Here is a 21,284-nt window from a genome sequence, read left to right as displayed (position 1 = left end):
CTCACTTGTGTTCTACTCATGCATATAACATCTACTCATAAACCTGTCTCGGATGCCACTGTTGGGGAATGTAGTAATTTCAAAAAAAATCCTACGCACACGCAAGATCATGGTGATGCGTACCAACAAGAGGGAAGAGTATCGTCCACGTACCCTCGTAGACCGTAAGCAAAAGCGTTATGAGAACGCGGTTGATGTAGTCGAACGTCTTCACGATCCGACCGATCCAAGTACCGAACACACGGCACCTCCGAGTTCAGCACACGTTAAGCTCGATGACGTCCCACGAACTCCGATCCAGCAGAGCTTCATGGGAGAGTTCCGTCAGCACGACGGCGTGATGACGCTGATGATGTTGTTACCGACGCAGGGCTTCGCCTAAGCACCGCTACGATATGATCGGTGTGGATTATGGTGGAGGGGGGCACCGCACACGGCTCGGAACAATCAACTTGTGTGTTCTAGGGTGCCCCTGCCCCCGTATATAAAGGAGCAAGGGGGGAGGCCGGCCGGCCCTTACAGGGCGCACCAGGAGGAGGAGTCCTCCTCCTAGTAGGAGTAGGACTCCCCTTTCCTACTCCTACTAGGAGGAGGAAAGGAAGGAGGAGAGGGAGAAGGAAGGAGAGGGAGGAAAGGAGGAAAGGGGGGCCGGCCCCCTAGTCCAATTCGGTTTGGATAAGGGGGGCCGCGCGCCCTGCCTCCTCTCTTCCACCACTTGGCCCATGAGGCCCAATACTTCTTCCCCGTATTCCCGTAACTCCCCGGTACTCCGAAAAATACCCAAATCACTTGGAACCTTTCCGATGTGCGAATATAGTTGTCCAATATATCAATCTTTACGTCTCGGCCATTTTGAGACTCCTCGTCATGTCCCCGATCTCATCCGGGACTCCAAACTACCTTCAGTACATCAAATCACATAAACTCACAATACCGATCGTCCCCGAACGTTAAGCATGCGGACCCTACGGGTTCGAGAACTATGTAGACATGACCGAGACACGTCTCCGGTCAATAACCAATAGCGGAACCTAGATAATCATATTGGCTCCTACATATTCTACGAAGATCTTTATCGGTCAAACCGCATAACAACATACGTTGTTCCCTTTGTCATCAGTATGTTACTTGCCCGAGATTCGATCGTCGGTATCTCAATACCTAGTTCAATCTCGTTACCGGAAAGTCTCTTTACTTGTTTCCGTAATGCGTCATCCCGCAACTAACTCATTAGTAGCATTGCTTGCAAGGCTTATCGTGATGTGCATTACCGAGAGGGCCCAGAGATACCTCTCCGACAATCGGAGTGACAAATCCTAATCTCGATCTATGCCAACTCAACAAGTACCATCGGACACACCTGTAGAGCACCTTTATAATCACCCAGTTACGTTGTGAAGTTTGGTAGCACACAAAGTGTTCCTCCGGTAATTGAGAGTTGCATAATCTCATAGTCATAGGAACATGTATAGGTCATGAAGAAAGCAATAGCAGTAAACCAAAACGATCTAGTGCTAAGCTAATGGAATGGGTCAATCACATCATTCTCCTAATGATGTGATTCTGTTTATCAAATGACAACTCAAGTCTATGGTTAGAAAACATAACCATCTTTGATCAACGAGCTAGTCAAGTAGATGCATATTAGTGACACTCTGTTTGTCTATGTATTCACACATGTATTATGTTTCCGGTTAATACAATTCTAGCATGAATAATAAACATTTATCATAAAATAAGGAAATAAATAATAACTTTATTATTGCCTCTAGGGCATATTTCCTTCAATCGCCCATCCCCCATCATGGGTGCTTGCAACACATGGTTTGTCGATTCCAGCTAAAAATTGGTGTTATTGGCAAAAAGTCAGGACTCCGCCCCCGTCATTGCCGCAGAATGCCACTCTAGTTGGTTGCAGCAACTCGAGCTGTTGATTCCAGGTTTGGCTTCGGTCGGTTGCAACAAAATGTCATCGAGGTTGCCATGGGAGATCTCCCGTGTCCTTCAGATCGCAACGAATGCAAGTCGTGATTCTAGCAAAAAAATCCGCTGGTTCCAGCACAGCCGCTTCGCCTCGCCGCCACCATTGCCGCTTCTGTGAGTGTCGGTCGAAGCTTTTCGCACAACCGGTTGCAACATCTCACCTGCACCATGATCTCGCCTTTGCTTATGTGTAGATTACACCAGTTCAGAACCATTGCTTTGTCTAAAGAAATATTAAATCCGCATCATCATTTGTACAAGTAAGGGCCCGTTTTCTTGCTCGCATCGCTTCTTGCCCCTTTTCATACTTGTTCCACTTGGGACTGGTTGAGCATATGCATGCAAAAAATCATCATCTGCATGTTGATTGGTTGCTTGCATCTCCTCTCCCTGTACCGTAGCAATGCCTCTGAGCAATGTTTTTGGTTGCTCGCATTGGATGTGCTCATACTAGTGCATGTTGTTTGGTTGCATATGAGCATAGAGTTGTAGTGAGCTTGCCCGCTACTATACCTTACACACTATCACACTGAGCATACCAACGCCCCAACACTGCAGTGGTGACGAAATGGACGATGATGATGAAGTTCTCCAGCCCAAACTGACGATCCACCTTGCCAACTTCAACACTTCTGCATGCCTGCTTGAGCATGACCTTGGACTAAGCATCTTTTGCCGCATGTCTAGTCTTAAACCCTCTTTGGCAACTGTTCTTCAAATCTGGCACGTGTGCATTGCATGCTTCCCATGAACTGTAAACCCCTGGAACCCTGTTGTTGAACACCACATACCACTTGAGAATTGCAGAAGAGCAACAGTTCAAGCAACAAGCAATGGAGCACGCAAGCAGCAAGCAATGGAGCAGAAAAGCAACAGTAAGCATGCATGATCATACAGCATAGCATGTTCAAACTAGCACTACTATGGTGTCATCCCACCACCACATCGAAAAGAGGGTGAAATTCTATCACCGCAAGTTCGTCATCAGCGCGAGGGGTTAGTATTTACCACCTCACCAAAATATACAGACCATCAAATAGTTTCAAGCCCTGGCTACACAAAATATACGTTGTCATCATCATCATCGCCACCATTGCCATTGCCATCGTCGTCGAGTATCATGCACGCTGTCACCACCACCAGAAGTAGCACTAGTACTAGTGCGTGCCCAGCCAGGTCCTCAGCTAAAGCACCCTATGGGTGTCTCCCATGGCAACAAACCAACACCCTGGGCTTTGTTGTCCAGTAGGTGGCTGAGAGCCGCCATGAGAGCCTCTGGGCTGAAGCCACCCTGGTCCATGACGGCGATGTAGAGGTCAAGGTGGACATCGATCGGCTTGCTCTCCCTGATGGCGGCGACGACCTCCTTCAGAGCTTGAGTCATGTTGTTGAAGACGGTTAGCTCGTCCTCCATCAAGGATCCCCTCTTCCTTTTCCTACCAAGCATCGAATGTGCTCACCATCCTTCTCAAGACCATCAAGGTTGATGGTGTATGACTCCTTGGTGTTTGGATACTCGGGCATAGGCGAGCCAGCAGATGACCGGAGCCCGGGGCATGCTTGCCGGTTGCCAGGCCAAAGGAGAAGATCTCCTACACCGGGTGGTAGTTCTGGATGGGTGTGTTGAGAAACTCTGTGTGCTTGGGGTGAGCCTAAGAAAGAAACACGACAGAGTGGTTAGTTAGAATGAAAATATTACATAGTCTTCAACAGTTGGTTAGTTAGAATGCATGGTTTGTGAGCTAACCACGATGTGGCCTTTGTATTGTTCTGCCTTCAAAATGATCGAGCAGGTGTCCTCATCCCATGAACGTCGCTCAGGTCTCTGGGATTGAACACTGTGATCCACCTCGCTCTCCACTTTCTGGGGTGGTTGTAAACCAGTGTTGAGCTGACCTCCTATCAACAAAACTCGAACACCTGCTTTGCAACAACTCTCAAGTGCATCTCCTTGAAGCCCTTGTCAGTCCTCACCCCACTAGCTATGATCTCACACATCTTGTTAAGCACGAACATCGACATAAACGGCTGCCACTTCATGGAATTCCCCATGTTGTCCTTCTTATCCTTTGCGGCTACCTTTTGAGCAGCAGCATGAGCTGCAGCATTGGGTTGAGCCAACTCAAATGGAGGAACCGTAGCCGGCACCTCAAAAACGTCTACCAGGAGGCACCTCGTTGATGGGAGGCTGGGAGTCCTCAATGTAGGACACAGGGAACTGGCTATGGGACAGGACGAGGACCTGACTAAACTCTTGCGTGCTCATTTCCTACAAGCGTAAGCGTCATCAAGACCACAACACACTACACTTGGACAGTACAAACTACCACTAAACATGGACAGTATGAACGAACACTGCATATGGATAGACCGAACGAGCACTACCACATGCACAATAGATGATCTAGTTCAACACAGCAGCTCAAATCATAGCAATGATTTCAACAAACTAGCAGAAATACTTGCACACTAGCATACCAGTCATCATGCATACTACCAATCCATCCATCACCACCAGCTATCAATCCTTGCCAACATGGAAACATCTCCTAGCATGCTTCAAATCCATCACCACCGGCTACTAGAACATCACACTCACATAGATCGAAAGATCTAACACTACCACATGCTCACGGATCTAGGTAGAACTAGTAGATAGAAGGGGGTGATGAACTCACAGACGCCATTGGAGCAGCCACGGAGGAGGCGCTGAACACGTCGAAGAAGAGGAGTCATCAAATCGCCGCCGCCAGCAACCGGTGGCCGGAGCAGTTGTGCCGCTTACCTCGTCGTCGATGTGGATCCGTACCGGAGGAATAGCTCGAGAGGGGCCAAGTGATGGCAAGAGTTTTGCCGCTACGGTTACGTTGGCTATATAGGGTGACCGAATCGGCGGGCGGTGACACGAATTCGTCCAGCCGCTTTTTTGGAGACGCGCTCGAGCTCCTTCCATCTCCGTGGGGGGGGGGGGGGGGGAGGGGTCAGCGCCACGTTCCCCTCCCCTGCATCGCTCAAGCCTAGCTCACTGAAAACTATCGATACAGGCGTTCCTGGCGGGCCTGAGTGATGAGCGCTTTAAGATTTGTGCGGACCAAGACTCTGATGCAGGACAAGCAACCAAACAACCTATTTTCTTTCCGGACGGATGTGGCTAGGCCTAATGTGAGCAACCAACGCACCCTAAATTTTGGATCATGACCCGAGGAATGCATGGACCCTGGAGGCTGCCTGCAACTACACTTCAAAGCCCGAGCGACTGTTTCAGATTCACATCACGGGGAGCCAAGCAGCCCCAGCGCCTCGTCATCGTGATGCATGAGACAACGATCCATGATTGACATGGACCCCGGCAGGCCAGCTCTAGCTGATCTGAGCTGAGCTCTCCGAGTACAGTGCACTCACTCGCTGTGTTTGTTTAAAGGCGAAAGATTCTGACTGACAGCCAGCCTTTGTAGGGAAGCTCTCCACGTTCCCCCCGTCCCGCCCGCACATGCGCTCGCCGACCGGGCGCGAATGCCATTGCTCGGCGGCTCCCGTCGGTTGACTGACACGTTCTGCCACTGTTCCAAGCTCGCGCGGCGCGGCCGGGGTGGTTGGCTGGTTGGTGATGGCGCTTGCAATGCCTAGCTAGGCGCCTCTGTCGCCGGGGGCTATAATATAGTTCGGTCCATCGGCTCTGTTGTGGCTGAGGGCGGTTCGTCGAAGGTGCCGGCGATGGGGAAGGCTGGGAGGTGGCTGAGGAGCATCTTGGCCGGGAAAAGGGATGGCGGCAGGAGAGGGGGCAAGCGGGGGCAGGCGCAGTGTGACTCGACGCCTTTGGCTGAGCTGCCGGCGGCCGCCAGCCCGAGGGAGAAGAGGCGATGGAGCTTCCGGAGGCCTGCGGCGCCGGTCAAGACCGCCGCCGCGCCGTCTCCGTTGGCCCTGGAAGCAGGCGGTCTGTCGGTGTCGGTGTCGGTGTCGGAGCGCGAGCTTGAGCAGAGCAAGCACGCCATGGCGGTGGCCATGGCGGCCGCCGATGGCGCGGTGATACGCCTGACGGCACCCGAGGCGGAGGACGACCTGAACCTGTATGCCACCCCTGTCCAGGAGGCCGCGGCCGCAAGGATCCAGGCCACCTTCAGAGGCTACCTGGTGAGCTTGACATCAACAAGTTTGATAATGTGTTCGTTCGTCCATCCATCTTCATGTGATTAGCTCAGTTAAAACACAATGTTAATACGTACTGTACTCCTGACTTAGCAATGCACGTTGAATCAAATGTCGATGCAATTGAACAAATTCTGCAGAAACAGAAGCATTTCTTTTCTGATTTGAGCTGAGCATGTGACGTGCTGGTGCAGGCAAGGAAGGCTCTGTGCGCGCTGAGGGGTCTGGTGAAGCTGCAGGCGCTGATCAGGGGCCACCTGGTGAGGAAGCAGGCCAGAGCCACGCTCCGCCGCATGCAGGCCCTCCTCATGGCGCAGACCCGCGTGCGCGCGCAGCGCATGCGCATGCTCGAGGAAGAAGACCACGCCACCGCCCCTGTCGACCGCCGGTCGCCGCAGCACCCCAGACGCCGCCGCTCCTACGTAAGCCCCCACTCGATCGCTAGTGCTAGTGGTACCGTGAGTGAGATCGTGCAGGCCGACATGGTTGAATCAGGGAATGTGTGTGTGGCTGCTGCATGCAGGAGATGGACAGGTCCGGCGAGGAGCATGCCAAGATCGTCGAGATGGACATGGGGGAGCCGCCGCGGCGGGGGCGGAGCAGCTGCTCGGTCGCGGCGAGCGAGCCATGGTCGACAGAGCGCCGGCGAGCCGAGTACTACGGCCCCGGCCAGTGCTCGCCAGCGCCGTCGGCGGCGTTCACCGAGATCACGAGCCCGCGCGCCTACAGCGGGCACTTCGAGGACTTCGAGCCGGCGACGGCGCGCGTCAGCGCGTACGTGCCGGCAGGTTACACCGACGAGGGCGAGTCCGCGTCCGAGTTCTTCCCCAACTACATGGCCAACACCCAGTCCTCGCGCGCCAAGGCCCGGTCCCAGAGCGCGCCGAAGCAGAGGCCCGACTCGCCGTCGCCGCTGGAGCGGCAGCCGAGCCGGCGCCGCGGTGGCCCGGCGCCCCTGCCGAGAAGCGTCAAGATGCAGCGGTCGTCGTCGCACGTCGGCGTGCCATCGTCGGCGGCCGCCATGTACGCACAGTACTACCCGTGGTCGGTGAAGCTGGACCGGTCCAGCGCGTCGCTCCATGAGAGCGAGTGCGGGTCGACGAGCTCCGTCCTAACCGCAGCTACCACCGTCGGTTACAGCCGCTCCATGGTCGGATTCGAGGTGCGCGACCATGATTGGATCACACACACACACACACACACACGCACGCACGCACGCACGCACGCGCGCGCGCACACACACACACACACACGCACGCACATTTGTTGGTTTCTTGTATTTCTGCATTTGATCGCTGACTGACTGACGAGAACTTGTTGATCTTGCTTCTCGTGCTGTTTCAGGTGCACAGGAACCAGTATTGAGTTACTGGTAGCTGAAGCAACATATAGCACTCCATGCCTTTGACTCAACTTCAGAACACCTCAAAGATAATGTGCACTCCGTTTCGACAAGAAAAGAAAAGATAATGTACACTGTGTGCGTGTCAAATGTGGGCGCTCCATGCCTTCTGAGTCGATCTCATGCTGCGTTTTACTAGCAAAGTGATCTGCTCATCACTCCGGTGTCAAATGCTCAAACTAATTCGTATGACACCGGAGTTGTATGCTTTTTACAAGACTAGCAAATATGCGCATGTGTTACATTAATAAAATAAAAAACCTATTTGATTTTGACCCACGTCAATTATTCCCAACATCAAACTTCACTGGCGAGCCCGTAGATTCACCTACCCTCTACCCGTCGCTTCGCCGGCCGGTGATGAGGAGGGGAACCTTGATACGTAGTTTATGTTATAGTTTTTAGTCCTTGGTAGATGCGACGTCCGGGTGGCTGGTAGTGCTTCTTTTTCGAGTTTGTCTTTCGGCCTTCGACCCCCCTTGAGTTCGTCCGTTTGGATGTAGTCGACGGAGTTTCAGCATAGATTCCTATCGTCTTCTTGGGACTGTAAAGTTAAGGTTTCTCGCCATATGCCGAGATTTTGTGTCGGGTGCTTCAGATCTATGCAAGGGTTCAATTGTGACGACTGCAGCTTCAATGCGCTGGTCCTTAGGGGCACGTGCATGAAGACTTTTCAGCTGTCTTCGACAAGGTCAAGCCAGCTCTGGTAGAAGAGTGGTGAAAGCGGCGCGTCGACAGCTCGTTCTGACAGTAGTAGTGGTCGTTCGGTGATATTATAATCTTGATGTAATGACTATTGTGTTTGAGATACTTTGTACTTTCAACGAACTTTTATAATAAATATGATTCTTTCCGCAAAAAAGTTATTCTCAACATGAAGAAGAATTGTATGCTTTCAGCCAGACCATATTTTGAAAACGTATAAGAAATGCATGCATTATTCGGTTTGGCGTTTAAGTCTAGAACACAACAGACGAAGAAACAATGGATGATTGCTTTGGTAACATGGCCATGACCAAGTGGACTTGATCGACTCCTGCCGCGCCTTCCCGACTGCTAGCTCCGCAGACATTGCATTATCCCTTCCTAAACTGTTTATAAGTGAACTTGACATACTAACAGGGTACTACTTATACTACATAACATTCAAAATTCTAGGACGTTCAAATTAATTCATTCAAAAAAACCTAACATTCAAAATTCTAGGACGTTCAAATTAATTCATTTTCTAATGGTTTAAAATATAATGGTTATCCTTAATTAAAAGAACATACTCCCTCTATTCAAATATATATAGCCTAATACGTTCTATGAGGTTGGGGAGTAATTAGTTGACGAGCGCTTCTTCAGGAGCATTGCAACGATCACTTGCCGGTGGACTGAGACTCAGCAGCCGTCACGTGTCGCGCTCTGAACGCTTTCTCTAAAAAAAAAATTCGCACGCGCTTTCAGCTTTTTAAACAGTTATTTTCGGGTTCTTTTTCAACTTTTTGGTTTCCACCGGTCTTCCTTAGTTTTTGGACAAAAAAATTGTGCATGAAAAAAAACACATTTTTTTACTTCCGCGAGAGGCACATCCATGCCTCTCAGAAATGAAAAAAAACGTGTTTTTAGTTTTTTTTTCTTCCATGAGAGGCATGGTTTTGCTTTCGCGAGAGGCTCCGTGAGAGGCACGGTTTTGCTTTCGCGAGAGGCATGGCCGTGCCTCTTTCGAAAAGGGAAAAGGCCATGCTCCCGGTTTGATTTTTTCGTCCGGTTTTTTTAAAGTTCGTCAAAGCCTATCAACATGGATCTAATTTTAAAGATCTCGATGTGAGGAATCCAACGGTGAAAATGGTTCGAGATGTGGTCGCACGGTTTAAGAGATAAAACCTTTTGAATAAAAGGATCTAGAAAAAAGAGAAAACTCCCCGGTTACGACAAGTGGCGCACATGTAGTGCGCCACTCAGTGGCGGAGGCACCACCCGGCGACCCTGGGCACTTGCCCGGGCTCGCTGGCTCCCCGACAGCAGCGCTCGATCAATTAAGGAAGGCCTAAAGCTGTTCGGTAGCTTGCTTTACCCGGGCAAAACTAATTTGGGCCTTCGTTTCTCAATTGTTCACAGCCCAACAGACAATCGTACGAGAGTCCGCAGCCCAGCCAACAGTTCACGACACACGTACCTACGGTGGTTGGATCGATCGCTCCTGTCTCTTCGTTTCTCACATGCGCCGAGCGCGTGGACTGGGCGGCAGCGGCGGCGGCTAGCCTAGAGACGGGGCTACGCAGGACCGGCAGCGAGCGGACGTCCGGCGCCCAGGCAAGCCTACTCCTTCCTATCCTGATTTCATCTTTGCACAGTTCCTTGGCTAAGAATCCTCCATCGATATTAGGGCTAGGGGCTAGGGATCCATCGTCTATTTATCTCTGAATATCTCTGAATAACTAGTCAAGGCTAGGGATTGAAGCACAACCAAGACCTCATGTAGAATCTCAAAATAGTAGCAGCTCTACGCTCCTCTGTGTTATGATGTTAGTTAAAGTGTTAATGACTACTACAGTAGTACTACATGCCTCCAGAAACAGTTTTGATATGAATGTGTTTGTTGATTTCTTTAAATCTGAAAAGTCATTAAATTTCAGAGACTATTGTTACTTATTGTAGCTCATTTTCTTATTTACTTGTGTGACAACTAACTTCAAATTTTATCATTAAATTTCAGAGATGAGGAGGTTTTCGGTGAGTAGAACAAGCACTGAAAATAGAAGTTGAGGCACAACCACCGTCTAACATTTCCAACAGAAAATAATTAATGGTTCAATGACTTGATGATATGTTACACTGAGCGGGAGTTATTCACCTTAGTTGATAACAAGGATATTATTCAAACATTTACTATGAGGTCTCGGAAAGGGCATTTGCCCCATGGTTTTCTTTATTGCACTGTCGGTGTGTTCCATCTAACCATCTCTATTCTTGCAAGCATTCAAGATTTAATATATTCACATCTCACAACATAATTACAAATCCATTTTCTATCTTATAGTGCTTTCTAGGACTTTGGCAACCTGGTGAGTTTGCCTCTGCGCAAGGCTGATTGCATGTCTTTCTTTTGGCGAAAATGAACAAACGAGAGATTCTTTTGACTGTGGTGGAAGAAATTGCAAGATCACATCTGGTGATATCTAGTCTGGTATGGATAGCTTTACTTTTGTTGGCAACATTGCAAGTTTGCCTCTATGCAAGGCTAATTATTTATCTTTTCTTTTTGAGTCTAAACTTTATTTGGTATATGGAACATATATTGATATATTACATATTAGTTTACTTTAAAATTACATTTTGTATGACTATTATATTTATGTTTTCACTTTGTTATTAACGTGGATTTGTGATTCAGAAATTTGGTTATATGTTGTGTATCCGAATGCCCGATTTTTTGATTTTAAATTATACACTTAGGCTCAACTTGCCCAGGCTCCACAAAAGTTCTGGCTCCGCCACTGGCGCCACTTGTCACAACCTGGTGAGGCAGGAGTGATCTTTGCATGATGTTATCTTTATCCACCATGCTAGCTCATTCGAGCCCATTTATCTCGGAAGCTTCTAATTACCGCCCTTTATTCCAGTTAAGGAAGTAGCGCTCACACCCGCCAGCTCATGGGCTGGCCCAATACAAACGTGTCGAGCGTTCGTTATGTTCCTGGATCGCTCACTCAAAAAAGAAGTTGCTGGTTCGCTCGGGTTTTTACTTTCCCTAGTTAACTCGGTTCGTTCGCTTCCCAGTTAACCGGACGCGTTGACTGTTGACCTGGACCCATGTTGACAGTTGAATTTATAAAAAAGTTCACAAAAATTAGAAAAATTAAGAAAAAATCACGTTCTTGAAAACTTCATGGATTAAAAAAAATCTGAAAAACAAAAAATTTCATAATTATTTTAAGAAAGTTCACAGGATTTTGAAAAAAGTTCACGAATTTTTAAAAAGTTCATTGATTTTGATTAAAGAAATAACACATTTAAAAAAAGTTCAGCAGATTTTGAAATAAAACTCATGGAGTTGAAAGTTCATAGATTGTTGATTTTAAAAAAATCATCGATTTGAAAGAAGTTGATCATTTTGTAAAAAGGATTATCGCTTTTGAAAAAAACTTCATTGATTTTGAAAAAAAAATCTTCAATTTTGAAAAAAAAAGACATTTAAAAAATAGTTAATTAGATTTAGAAAAATAAAAATAGAATAATAAAAATGAACAAATCTTTTCCAAAAAGAAAAAAAGGAAAAGGACATAAGAAGATGTAACTGATCACAACGGGTGGGGTGGTTAGAGCATCTCTAGATCCCGTAAATCTGAATATCTGACAAAATAACCGTCGGTTTACGGAACGGAGCCATTTTGGCAGCCCGAATAGATCTCGTCTATTCGTCCATCCCGAATTTTTTTTGAGGGATCCTCCAAACCGTGGCCCGTTTCCTTTAGATCTACGAAAGGAGCTGCCGCCGTTGCTCGAGTTGTAAGATGTGGCCGGGCGAGCGCCGCGAGCAATGCGAGTTGAGCTAGGTGTTGTCGTTGCCACTAGCTAGCTGTTGCTGCCGTGTAGCGAGCGAGCAAGCAAGCTAAATGTTGTCGCCCCCGCCGCTAGCTGCTGCCACTAGTTCCTCGCGCCCGCCCCTGCGGTCATCGTCCTGCTCCATGGCCGCGCCACCCCCGCGGTCCGTCCTGACAAGATCCTTGCGATGGAAGTGGCTAAAACGGACCCAATTGTAATTTAGGGAGTGCTTTTAGGGGGGTTTGTGCATTTTTACCGGGACCATGAAATATCTTTAAGGAATCTGTTCTGCCGGAACAAAAGTCATACAGTAAAAATGCGAAAAAACATTTTGTGGTATCCTATAAATCGATGTTTGTGGGACAGTGTAATGATTGATAAGATAATCTTACCTTTAAGTCTTGCATATAATCAATGTTTACCTTTAAGGCCAGGCTTGATCATGCTTTTGCAAACGAGGCTTTTCGTCAACATTATGAGTTCATCCGAGTACGGCATGTCAGTGCGGTGGAGTCGGACCACTGTTCGTCATCGCAGAGATCAGAGATAAACCACATGACCAGGGGGCGGCGATCGAAACAGTTCCGCTACGAGAACGTTTGGCAAACTCATATGGACTATGAGAATTTGGTCACAGAAACTCGGTTGCAGCAGACTCGTTCTCCTGGTCTACAGGGGATAGTTGAATCGCTGGGTGCGCTCCAGCGAACACTTGAGCCATGGGGAACGAGAGAATTTGGATGTCTTTCACGATCAGTCCGGTAGCTACAGAAAAAGCTAGATAAGTTGCGGATGTTGGAAATATGCCCTAGAGGCAATAATAAAATGGTTATTATTATATTTCTTTGTTCATGATAATTGTCTATTGTTCATGCTATAATTGTGTTATCCGGAAATCGTAATACATGTGTGAATACATATACCACAACACGTCCCTAGTGAGCCTCTAGTTGACTAGCTCGTTGATCAAAAGATAGTCATGGTTTCCTGACTATGGACATTGGATGTCATTGATAACGGGATCACATCATTAGGAGAATGATGTCATGGACAAGACCCAATCCTAAGCATAGCTCAAAGATCGTGTAGTTCGTTTGCTGTAGCTTTTCCGAATGTCAAGTATCATTTCCTTAGACCATGAGATTGTGCAACTCCCGGATACCGTAGGAGTGCTTTGGGTGTGCCAAACGTCACAACGTAACTGGGTGACTATAAAGGTACACTGCAGGTATCTCCGAAAGTATCTGTTGGGTTGGCACGAATCGAGACTGGGATTTGTCACTCCGTATGACGGAGAGGTATCTCTGGGCCCACTCGGTAATGCATCATCATAATGAGCTCAATGTGACCAAGTGGTTGATCACGGGATCATGCATTACGGTACGAGTAAAGTGACTTTCTGGTAACGAGATTGAACGAGGTATTGGGATACCCACGATCGAGTCTCGGGCAAGTAACGTACCGATTGACAAAGGGAATTGTATACGGATTGATTGAATCCTCGACATCGTGGTTCATCCGATGAGATCATCGTGGAGCATGTGGGAGCCAACATGGGTATCCAGATCCCGTTGTTGGTTATTGACCGGAGAGGCGTCTCGGTCATGTCTGCATGTCTCCCGAACCCGTAGGGTCTACACACTTAAGGTTCGGTGACGCTAGGGTTGTAGAGATATTAGTATGCAGTAACCCGAAAGTTGTTCGGAGTCCCGGATGAGATCCCGGACGTCATGAGGAGTTCTGGAATGGTCCAGAGGTAAAGATTTATATATAGGAAGTCCAGTTTCGGCCATCGGGAAGGTTTCGGGGGGTCGCCGGTATTGTACCGGGACCACCGGAAGGGTCCCGGAGGTCCACCGGGTGAGGCCACCTATCCCGGAGGGCCCCATGGGCTGAGTTGGGAGGGGAACCAGCCCATAGTGGGCTGGTGCGCCCCCCCTTGGGCCTCCCCTGCGCCTAGGGTTGGGTGGGGGCGCCCCCCACTTAGCTTGGGGGGGAAGCCACCCCTTGGCCGCCGCCCCCCTTGGAGATCCATCTCCTAGGGCCTCCCCCCAAGGCCCCTATATAAAGAGGGGGGAGGGAGGGCAGCCGGACACCCTTCCTCTTGGCGCCTCCCTCTCCCTCCGTTACACCTCTCCTCCCCGCTTGCGCTTGGCGAAGCCCTGCCGGGATCCTGCTGTATCCACCACCACGCCGTTGTGCTGCTGGATCTTCATCAACCTCTCCTTCCCCCTTGCTGGATCAAGAAGGAGGAGACGTCTCCCAATCGTACGTGTGCGGAACGCGGAGGTGCTGTCCGTTCGGCACTTGGTCATCGGTGATTTGGATCACGTCGAGTACGACTCCATCAACCCCGTTCTCTTGAACGCTTCCGCACGTGATCTACAAGGGTATGTAGATGCACTCCTCTCTTCCTCGTTGCTAGATGACTCCATAGATTGATCTTGGTGATGCATAGAAAATTTTAAAATTCTGCTACGTTCCCCAACAGCGGAGACAGTCCATTGGACGAGGGCCATCAGACAAAGAGAAAAGGACCGCGGCTAAGCTCCGGGAGGCTCTCAAACTAGAAGAAATATGGCTCCGGCAGCGGTCACGTGTCAGTTGGCTCCAAGAGGGAGATCGCAACACTGGCTACTTCCAAGCACAAGCCAAACAACGTCAGCGCTTGAATAAAATCATCAGTCTAAGAAGAGCTGACGGTTCGGTTTGTGCTGACGTGAATGAGGATAAAGCAGAGATACAATCATTCTATCAAAATCTATATATATCACAAGGGGTATTTGATATGAGTGAGTTGTTGGATTATATCCCTGTAAAGGTGACACCGGAGATGAACCTGCATCTTGACAGACCGTATGAACCACGAGAGGTACAAGAGGCTTTATTTCAGATGGCTCCTTCTAAAGCCCCTGGGGTAGATGGATACACTGCGGGTTTCTTCCAACGTCATTGGCAACTTCTGAAAGATGATGTCACAGCAGCGGTGCTTGGGTTTCTTAATGGAGGTGATCTACCGGTGGGACTAAACGATACTTCCATAACTCTTATCCCAAAGGTGAGACACCCTCAGATGATCCACCAGTACCGCCCTATTGCATTATGTCCCGTCTTATACAAAATAGCTGCCAAAGCAATTGCGAATCATATGCGGGGCTGTATGGACGAAATTATTAGCGAGGAACAAAGTGCCTTTGTTCCGGGACGCTTAATAACTAACAATGTTTTGGTGGCTTTCGAAAGTGTTCACACTTTGCGAAGAAGGAAGAGAGGGAAGAATACAGCATGCGCGGTTAAGCTCGATATGATGAAAGCATACGACCGCGTGGAGTGGCACTGCCTGGAGGCTATTCTTCTCAGACTTGGCTTTAGCAACACATTAGTTCGACTGATTATGAAATGTGTTACTTCTGTGCGCTTCTTGGTTCGAGTAAACGGGGAGCTGCTACCCTACTTCACCCCATCAAGAGGTCTTCGGCAAGGCTGCCCAGCTTCACCATTCTTATTTCTCCTTTGCGCAGAAGGCCCTTCATCTCTTCTGAAATTTTATGGTGCCGCCATTGACAGGGGTGTAAGAGTGAGCTTTCAGTCGCCCTGGGTTAGTCATCTACTGTTTGCGGATGACTGTTTAATCTTCATCAACACAAATGCAGCCAGTGCAGAGCGACTTAACCAAATTTTGCGGATCTATGGGGAAGCATCGGGCCAGTGCGTAAATCGGGACAAAAGTGCAATATATTTCAGCCCGAATACCTCACAAACATCCAGGCAAGTTTTGAAAGGGATTCTTGGAGTGCATGCTGAAACCTTCAGCGAGAGATATCTTGGACTCCCAACAGCTGTTGGAAAGATCACAAGCGGCACCTTTGAGCATATTGGGGATCGATCAAAGGGCAAAATGCAGGGCTGGTCTGAACATCTTTTTGCATGTGCAGGAAGAGAAACTTTGTTGAAGTCCATAGTGCAGGCAATACCCACGTTCAACATGAGTTGTTTCTTAGTGACAAAGAAAGTATGTAAAAGTTTGACATCCAGTATGGCCAAATATTGGTGGAGTAGTTCTATAGATCGTAGATCTCTTCACTAGATATCATGGAAAGGACTTACAGTTCCTAAATGCAAAGGTGGTATGGGCTTCAGAGACTACCACCTCTTTAACTTAGCACTACTGGGAAAGCATGGCTGGAGATTCATGACAAATCCGAACTCCCTTTGTGCTAGAGTTTTGAAGGGGAGATACTTCTCAGACACTGATTTCATGCAGGCCAATGTTCCCCATTCTGCCTCGGCAATTTGGCGTGCCATAGTGGCTTGGCGCGAGGCTCTCAGTACGGGCTTAGTCCAGCGTGTGGGAGACGGCACCACCATCAACGCTTGGACAGACAAGTGGATACACACCACAGCTCCCAGAACCCCGTTGCTAAAACCTCCTAATACCAATGTGGAATGGGTTAGCGATCTGATCGATACAGCCAACTGGACCTGGAAGAGGGAGTTGGTACGGGAAACCTTCATCACACCAGATGCTGAAGCCATACTGAATATTCCATTATGGCGAGGAGGTGGTGAAGATTTTCTAGCATGGGCGTTTGAGAAATCAGGCATCTGCAGTGTGAAAACAGCGTACCGAGCTCTTATGAACCGCAACGAGCAGTTAGCTCTAGGTGAAGGGCAGGCTATAGGAGCTTCAGTAGACCAATCACATATGTGGAAATCGCTATGGGCTCTCAAAGTTGTCCCGAAAGTGCGTGTTTTCTAGTGGCGAGTCCTTCGAGGCATCCTACCTGATGAGAAAATGCTGCATCACATACATATCAGAGATGTCAGTTTATGCAAAGTTTGTCAAGCTAAAGAGGAAGATCTCGAGCATGCATTGATACACTGCTCACACGCTCGACAGTTCTAGGAAGAAGCGAGGCTGGTCTTAGATATTAAGCTGCCAAGGCTTCATCCATCCTCTTGGGCAAGTGACATTTTATGTGGACCAATGTTCAATGGAAAGAGCGAGCAACAATAATCACTATCATGTGGTCTATTTGGAGCTCCCGCAACAGGTGGACTCATGACGGCGAAAAGTATGATCCAGTGACCTCAATCAGACTCACCAGAGAAGCTCTGGCCTTACTCAACGTCCCCAAGCAGCAGGCATCTCTATTGCCGGGACATGGCTGGAGGCCACCAGAACTGGGCCAAGTAAAAATCAATACCGATGCCGCCGTTCGGCATTCGGCTGAGATGAGCGGAGCGGGAGGAGTTGCTCGCTCAAAAAACGCGCTTTTAGGCGCATGGAGTAAACCCCTGCATGGGGTCACCGACCCGATGATTGCTGAGGCACTAGCTTTGCGGGATGGAGTTATCTTTGCAAATCTACGGGGCTATGCTCAGGTGATGATGGAAACCGACTGTCTAGAGATCGTTAATCTCTGGAACACTCGCCTCAACAGTCGCTCTGTTGTGGCACCAGTCTTCTACGAAATTGAGGAGCTTGCTGCTAGTTTTGATTCTTTTGTAATAAATCATGTAAGCAGATCAGCTAACGGTCCAGCGCACCTCTGTGCGCAGCGGGCATGTAATGTGTCTGTAACCGAGAGCTGGATCTCTGAAACTCCTAGTTTTCTGGTTAGCAGCCTTATGGCTGACTGCCCGGCAAACACTTTTGTTTAATAAAGCTTGAAGTTCACTGCAAAAAAAAACCATTTAACCTCTCTTGCGACATTGTCGATCTCAGGTAGTTCTTCAACAATTTCAACTTTGAAAAACTTCTAGCTATACGAAAAATGTTTTGCGTGCTTTGGAAAAACTAACCATTTTCTATCACGCACCTCACAATTACTCATTTTTCTTGAGTAATGGCTATATGAAAAATGTCTTGAATTTTCATCCAAATGATATTTAGTGTTTTCTTCTTTTCTTTTAGGCCCCTTTTCCACTAATATGTCCCTTGCTTTGTTATCAAGATTACCCCAATTATTTGGATCATAGATATCCACTTATTTGGCATCATCCATGTTGATGTCAACATTGTCTTCTGTAGGAGTATGACCATCATCCTCCTAATCAGCATGTAGGAGTATGACCATCATCCTCCTAATCAGCATTAGTTCGGTCATCTGCAAGAACAATTGGCAACTCATTGGGATTTCCTGAAGTGCTCGTATCGCTTTTATAATATTTAACGTCCGGCCCATCCCACGTCTGCCTGTTTTTTTTCTTTCTGTTTCTCTAGACTGCAAAAAGAACGTGCACAAGGCAGGATTCGAACCCGAGACGTCCATCTTAAATTACGACGTCATGACCACCCGACTAATCGATCTCGCGTGTTATCATAGAGGGTTGTTTTCCTTTTCTCCTTCTTTCTTCCTATTTTTCTCTCTGTTCCTTTTTTTTCTTTCTTTTTCCAAATCCATGAAAATAATTGCGAAAGAAATTCGTGAACTTTTTTTTCTTGAAAGTTGATGAACTTTTTTCAAAATCGATGAACTTTTTTCAAGTTCGTGAACTTTTTTCTTGAAAGTTGATGATTTTTTTTCAAAATCGATGAACTTTTTTTCAAATTCATGAACTTTTTTCTTGAAAGTTGATGATCTTTTTTCAAAATCGATGAATTTTTTTCAAATTCGTGAACTTTTTTCTTCAAAGTTGATGAACTTTTTTCAAAATCGATGAACTTTTTTCAAATTCGTGAACTTTTTTATTTAAAGTAGATGAACTTTTTTCAAATCGATGAACTTTTTTCCAAAATCGCTGAACTTTATTCAAAATTTATGAACTGTTTTCAAATTCGATTAATTTTTTACAAAATTTTGTGAACTTTTTGTCAAAATCTATGAAATTTTTTTGAAACTCTTGAACTTTTTTTAAAGTTTGATGCTTTTTATTGAAATCAGTGAACTTTTTAGAATCCATGAGCATTTTATTTTTAAATTATGTTTTCTGAGATTCCAAATTTATTTCTTGAAATTTAACCACAAAATGATCGAGCTTTTTTCGCTTCAGCAAACAGAATGATCGAGAAGGGGAAGCGTGCATCGTTCGCAAGCGCGTCGGCACGTTCTTCGGCCGGCCCACATAGCCAGGGCGCGCGGGTGCTGGTTTCCTCGACTGGCGCATAAGGCGCCATCGAGGAGCTCTCCAGGCGAAAGGGCAGGGAACGACCGGGAATTTCCTATTCGCCGCTTACTGTGGCAAGTAGTCGCCGCTTCGTACAGGGCATAGCTCACCCTGGGCCGGCCCATTTAACTGGTTTCGCTTCGCGAGATTAAAAAACCGCAACAAAAAATGCTCGCGACAGGGATCGAACTAACGACCTCCTGTAGGCGTACAAGCAGCGGTAGTCATCGCGACTGACTCGTGCATGTGAAAGAATAACAAAGCTAAACTTAAAGAAAGTAAAAGCGATGACAAAACTTAAAACCTTCTACTGGTTCTTTCTGGTTTTCTTCACAGTCTTATTCTGTTATTTCTTTTTTCCCGTTTTCTTTGTTTTTTCTTTTTTAATATGGTTTTCAAAAACTTCGAATATGGTTTAGAATTTTCAAAAATGTTCTTTTTGTCAAAATTTGTTCATATTCCTGAAATAGTGTTCATATTTTCAAATTTTTGTTCACAATTTTGAAAACTGCTCCTGATTTTTTTTGTTTTCTTTCTATTTCTTTTCCTTTTTTTCTCTTTTCTTCAAAAGAAACTCAAATATATTCAAATTTTCTTCGTATTTTTTATAAAAATTTCAGTTTTCGAAAAATGTTCTCAAAATTCAAAAATTGTTCTCGTTACACAAAAAGTTCAAAACTTTCGAAATGCAGAAAATGTACCAGATTTCATAAGATGTTCACGTTTTCAGAAAATATTCGCGCTTCCAAATTTGTTCAGGGTTTTTCAAAATTTGTTCTCAAGATTCAAAAAATGTTCGTGCTTTAAAAAATTGTTCACGCTTCCAAATTTGTTCGCGATTTTTCAAATTTGTTCTCAAGATTTAAAAATTGTTTGTGCTTTAAAAAATTGTTCACACTTCCAAATTTGTTCTCCGTTTCAAAATTTGTTCTCCAGAGTAAAAACATGTTTGTGGTTTAAAGAAATGTCACAAATTCAAAAAAATTTGGGAAACTCAAATTTTGTTCGTTTTCAGAAAATTTGTTTGTGTAATTGTACGTTCAAAAAGTTGTTCACTACAGTAACTAATTCCGGTTCAAAAATTTGTTTGCGTAATCGTACGTTCAAAAAAGTTTGTGCTTTTGAAAAACTGTTCCCATTATCAAATTTTTGTTCTCAAGATTCTATAAATGTTTGGGTTTTCAGAAAATGTTCAGGAATTTTTTAAACAAATCTGTCGAAAAATGTTCACGCCTTTTGTTTTTATTTTTTGAAATTTGAAAATATGTCCGAGTTGTTAAAAAAGTTATCTATTTTGAAACATTGCTCGTTTGTTAAAAAATCACAATTTCGAAGGAAAGTTTGAAAATTTTGAAAAAACCGTCCAAATTCTTCATTGGTATTAGTTCTTATATTAGCACGCTTCATTATTTAACAACCAGCACGTGATAGGTCTATTGGTTTGCTCCTTTGGAACGCAACTTGGAGGTTCAGAGGTCGAATCCTGGCAGAAGGGCGTTTGCTTTTTTTTTTTATCATTATCATGGCAGCGCTACTGTACAAGCAAAACGCGCCCACTATTGGGCCGGCCCAGTCGGGATTTCGGTGGGTGCGTCGTACAGTTGTTTGACGCAGAATGCGTCCAATAGGAGCTCTCGACCGACCGATCCGAACCAAAGCCGAAATTACTGTTCTGACCTTCTCGACGATCTTTGTCACAAAGTGAATTTAACATGAAACTATTTCACAATCTAACCCTTCTAAAAACGCCACAGACCGCAACATTTCTGCTTTACATAAAAACGCCGAGCTAGCTAGCGTTGTTGCTCCATATAAAAACGCCGAGATATCTCGCGCTTTTGTTTCACATAGAAACGTCAACATGCCTGGCGTTGCTGCCCAGGCCCAAACGCCATTAGCTTTGGCGTTTCTAGCTGGCGAGCTAGCTTGAATAGGACAGGTAGAGAGATGGAGTAGAGTACGGTAAAGAAATCGACTACCTCTGTCCGGTCACTTAACAACCCATCCATGCATGCATGCACTAGCTCCTATACGTCTTCAGACTAGAAGACTAGAGAGTACAGAAGAAAGAGAACTTTGTTAAAAAAAGAAGAGACTGAGCGTGTGGGCT

The 21,284-nt window shown here is 46.6% G+C and overlaps 1 protein-coding gene across 1 annotated transcript; it reads left to right on the top strand.

Moving 5' to 3' along the window:
* Nucleotides 1–5,407: 5,407 nt before the first annotated feature.
* On the top strand, nt 5,408–7,819 carry LOC125534121 (protein IQ-DOMAIN 19). The gene is made up of 4 exons (XM_048697418.1): nt 5,408–6,114; nt 6,324–6,551; nt 6,653–7,291; nt 7,474–7,819. The coding sequence occupies exons 1-4, from the start codon at nt 5,698–5,700 to the stop codon at nt 7,492–7,494; spliced, it is 1,305 nt and encodes a 434-aa protein (XP_048553375.1). The 5' UTR covers nt 5,408–5,697; the 3' UTR covers nt 7,495–7,819.
* Nucleotides 7,820–21,284: the final 13,465 nt, after the last annotated feature.

Source organism: Triticum urartu, chromosome 2 (genome assembly GCF_003073215.2).
Source record: "Triticum urartu cultivar G1812 chromosome 2, Tu2.1, whole genome shotgun sequence".
Classification (NCBI taxonomy): Eukaryota; Viridiplantae; Streptophyta; class Magnoliopsida; order Poales; family Poaceae; genus Triticum; species Triticum urartu.
The sequence above is the reverse complement of the archived record's forward strand: the minus strand, read 5'-3'. Positions and strand labels throughout refer to the sequence as shown.

Coding starts and splice junctions, on each gene's coding strand:
- LOC125534121 (XM_048697418.1), top strand. CDS start 5,698: ATGGGGAAGGCTGGGAGGTGGCTGAGGAGCATCTTGGCCGGGAAAAGG. Junction 6,115..6,323: donor CCACCTTCAGAGGCTACCTG/GTGAGCTTGACA, acceptor GTGCTGGTGCAG/GCAAGGAAGGCTCTGTGCGC. Junction 7,292..7,473: donor GCTCCATGGTCGGATTCGAG/GTGCGCGACCAT, acceptor GTGCTGTTTCAG/GTGCACAGGAACCAGTATTG.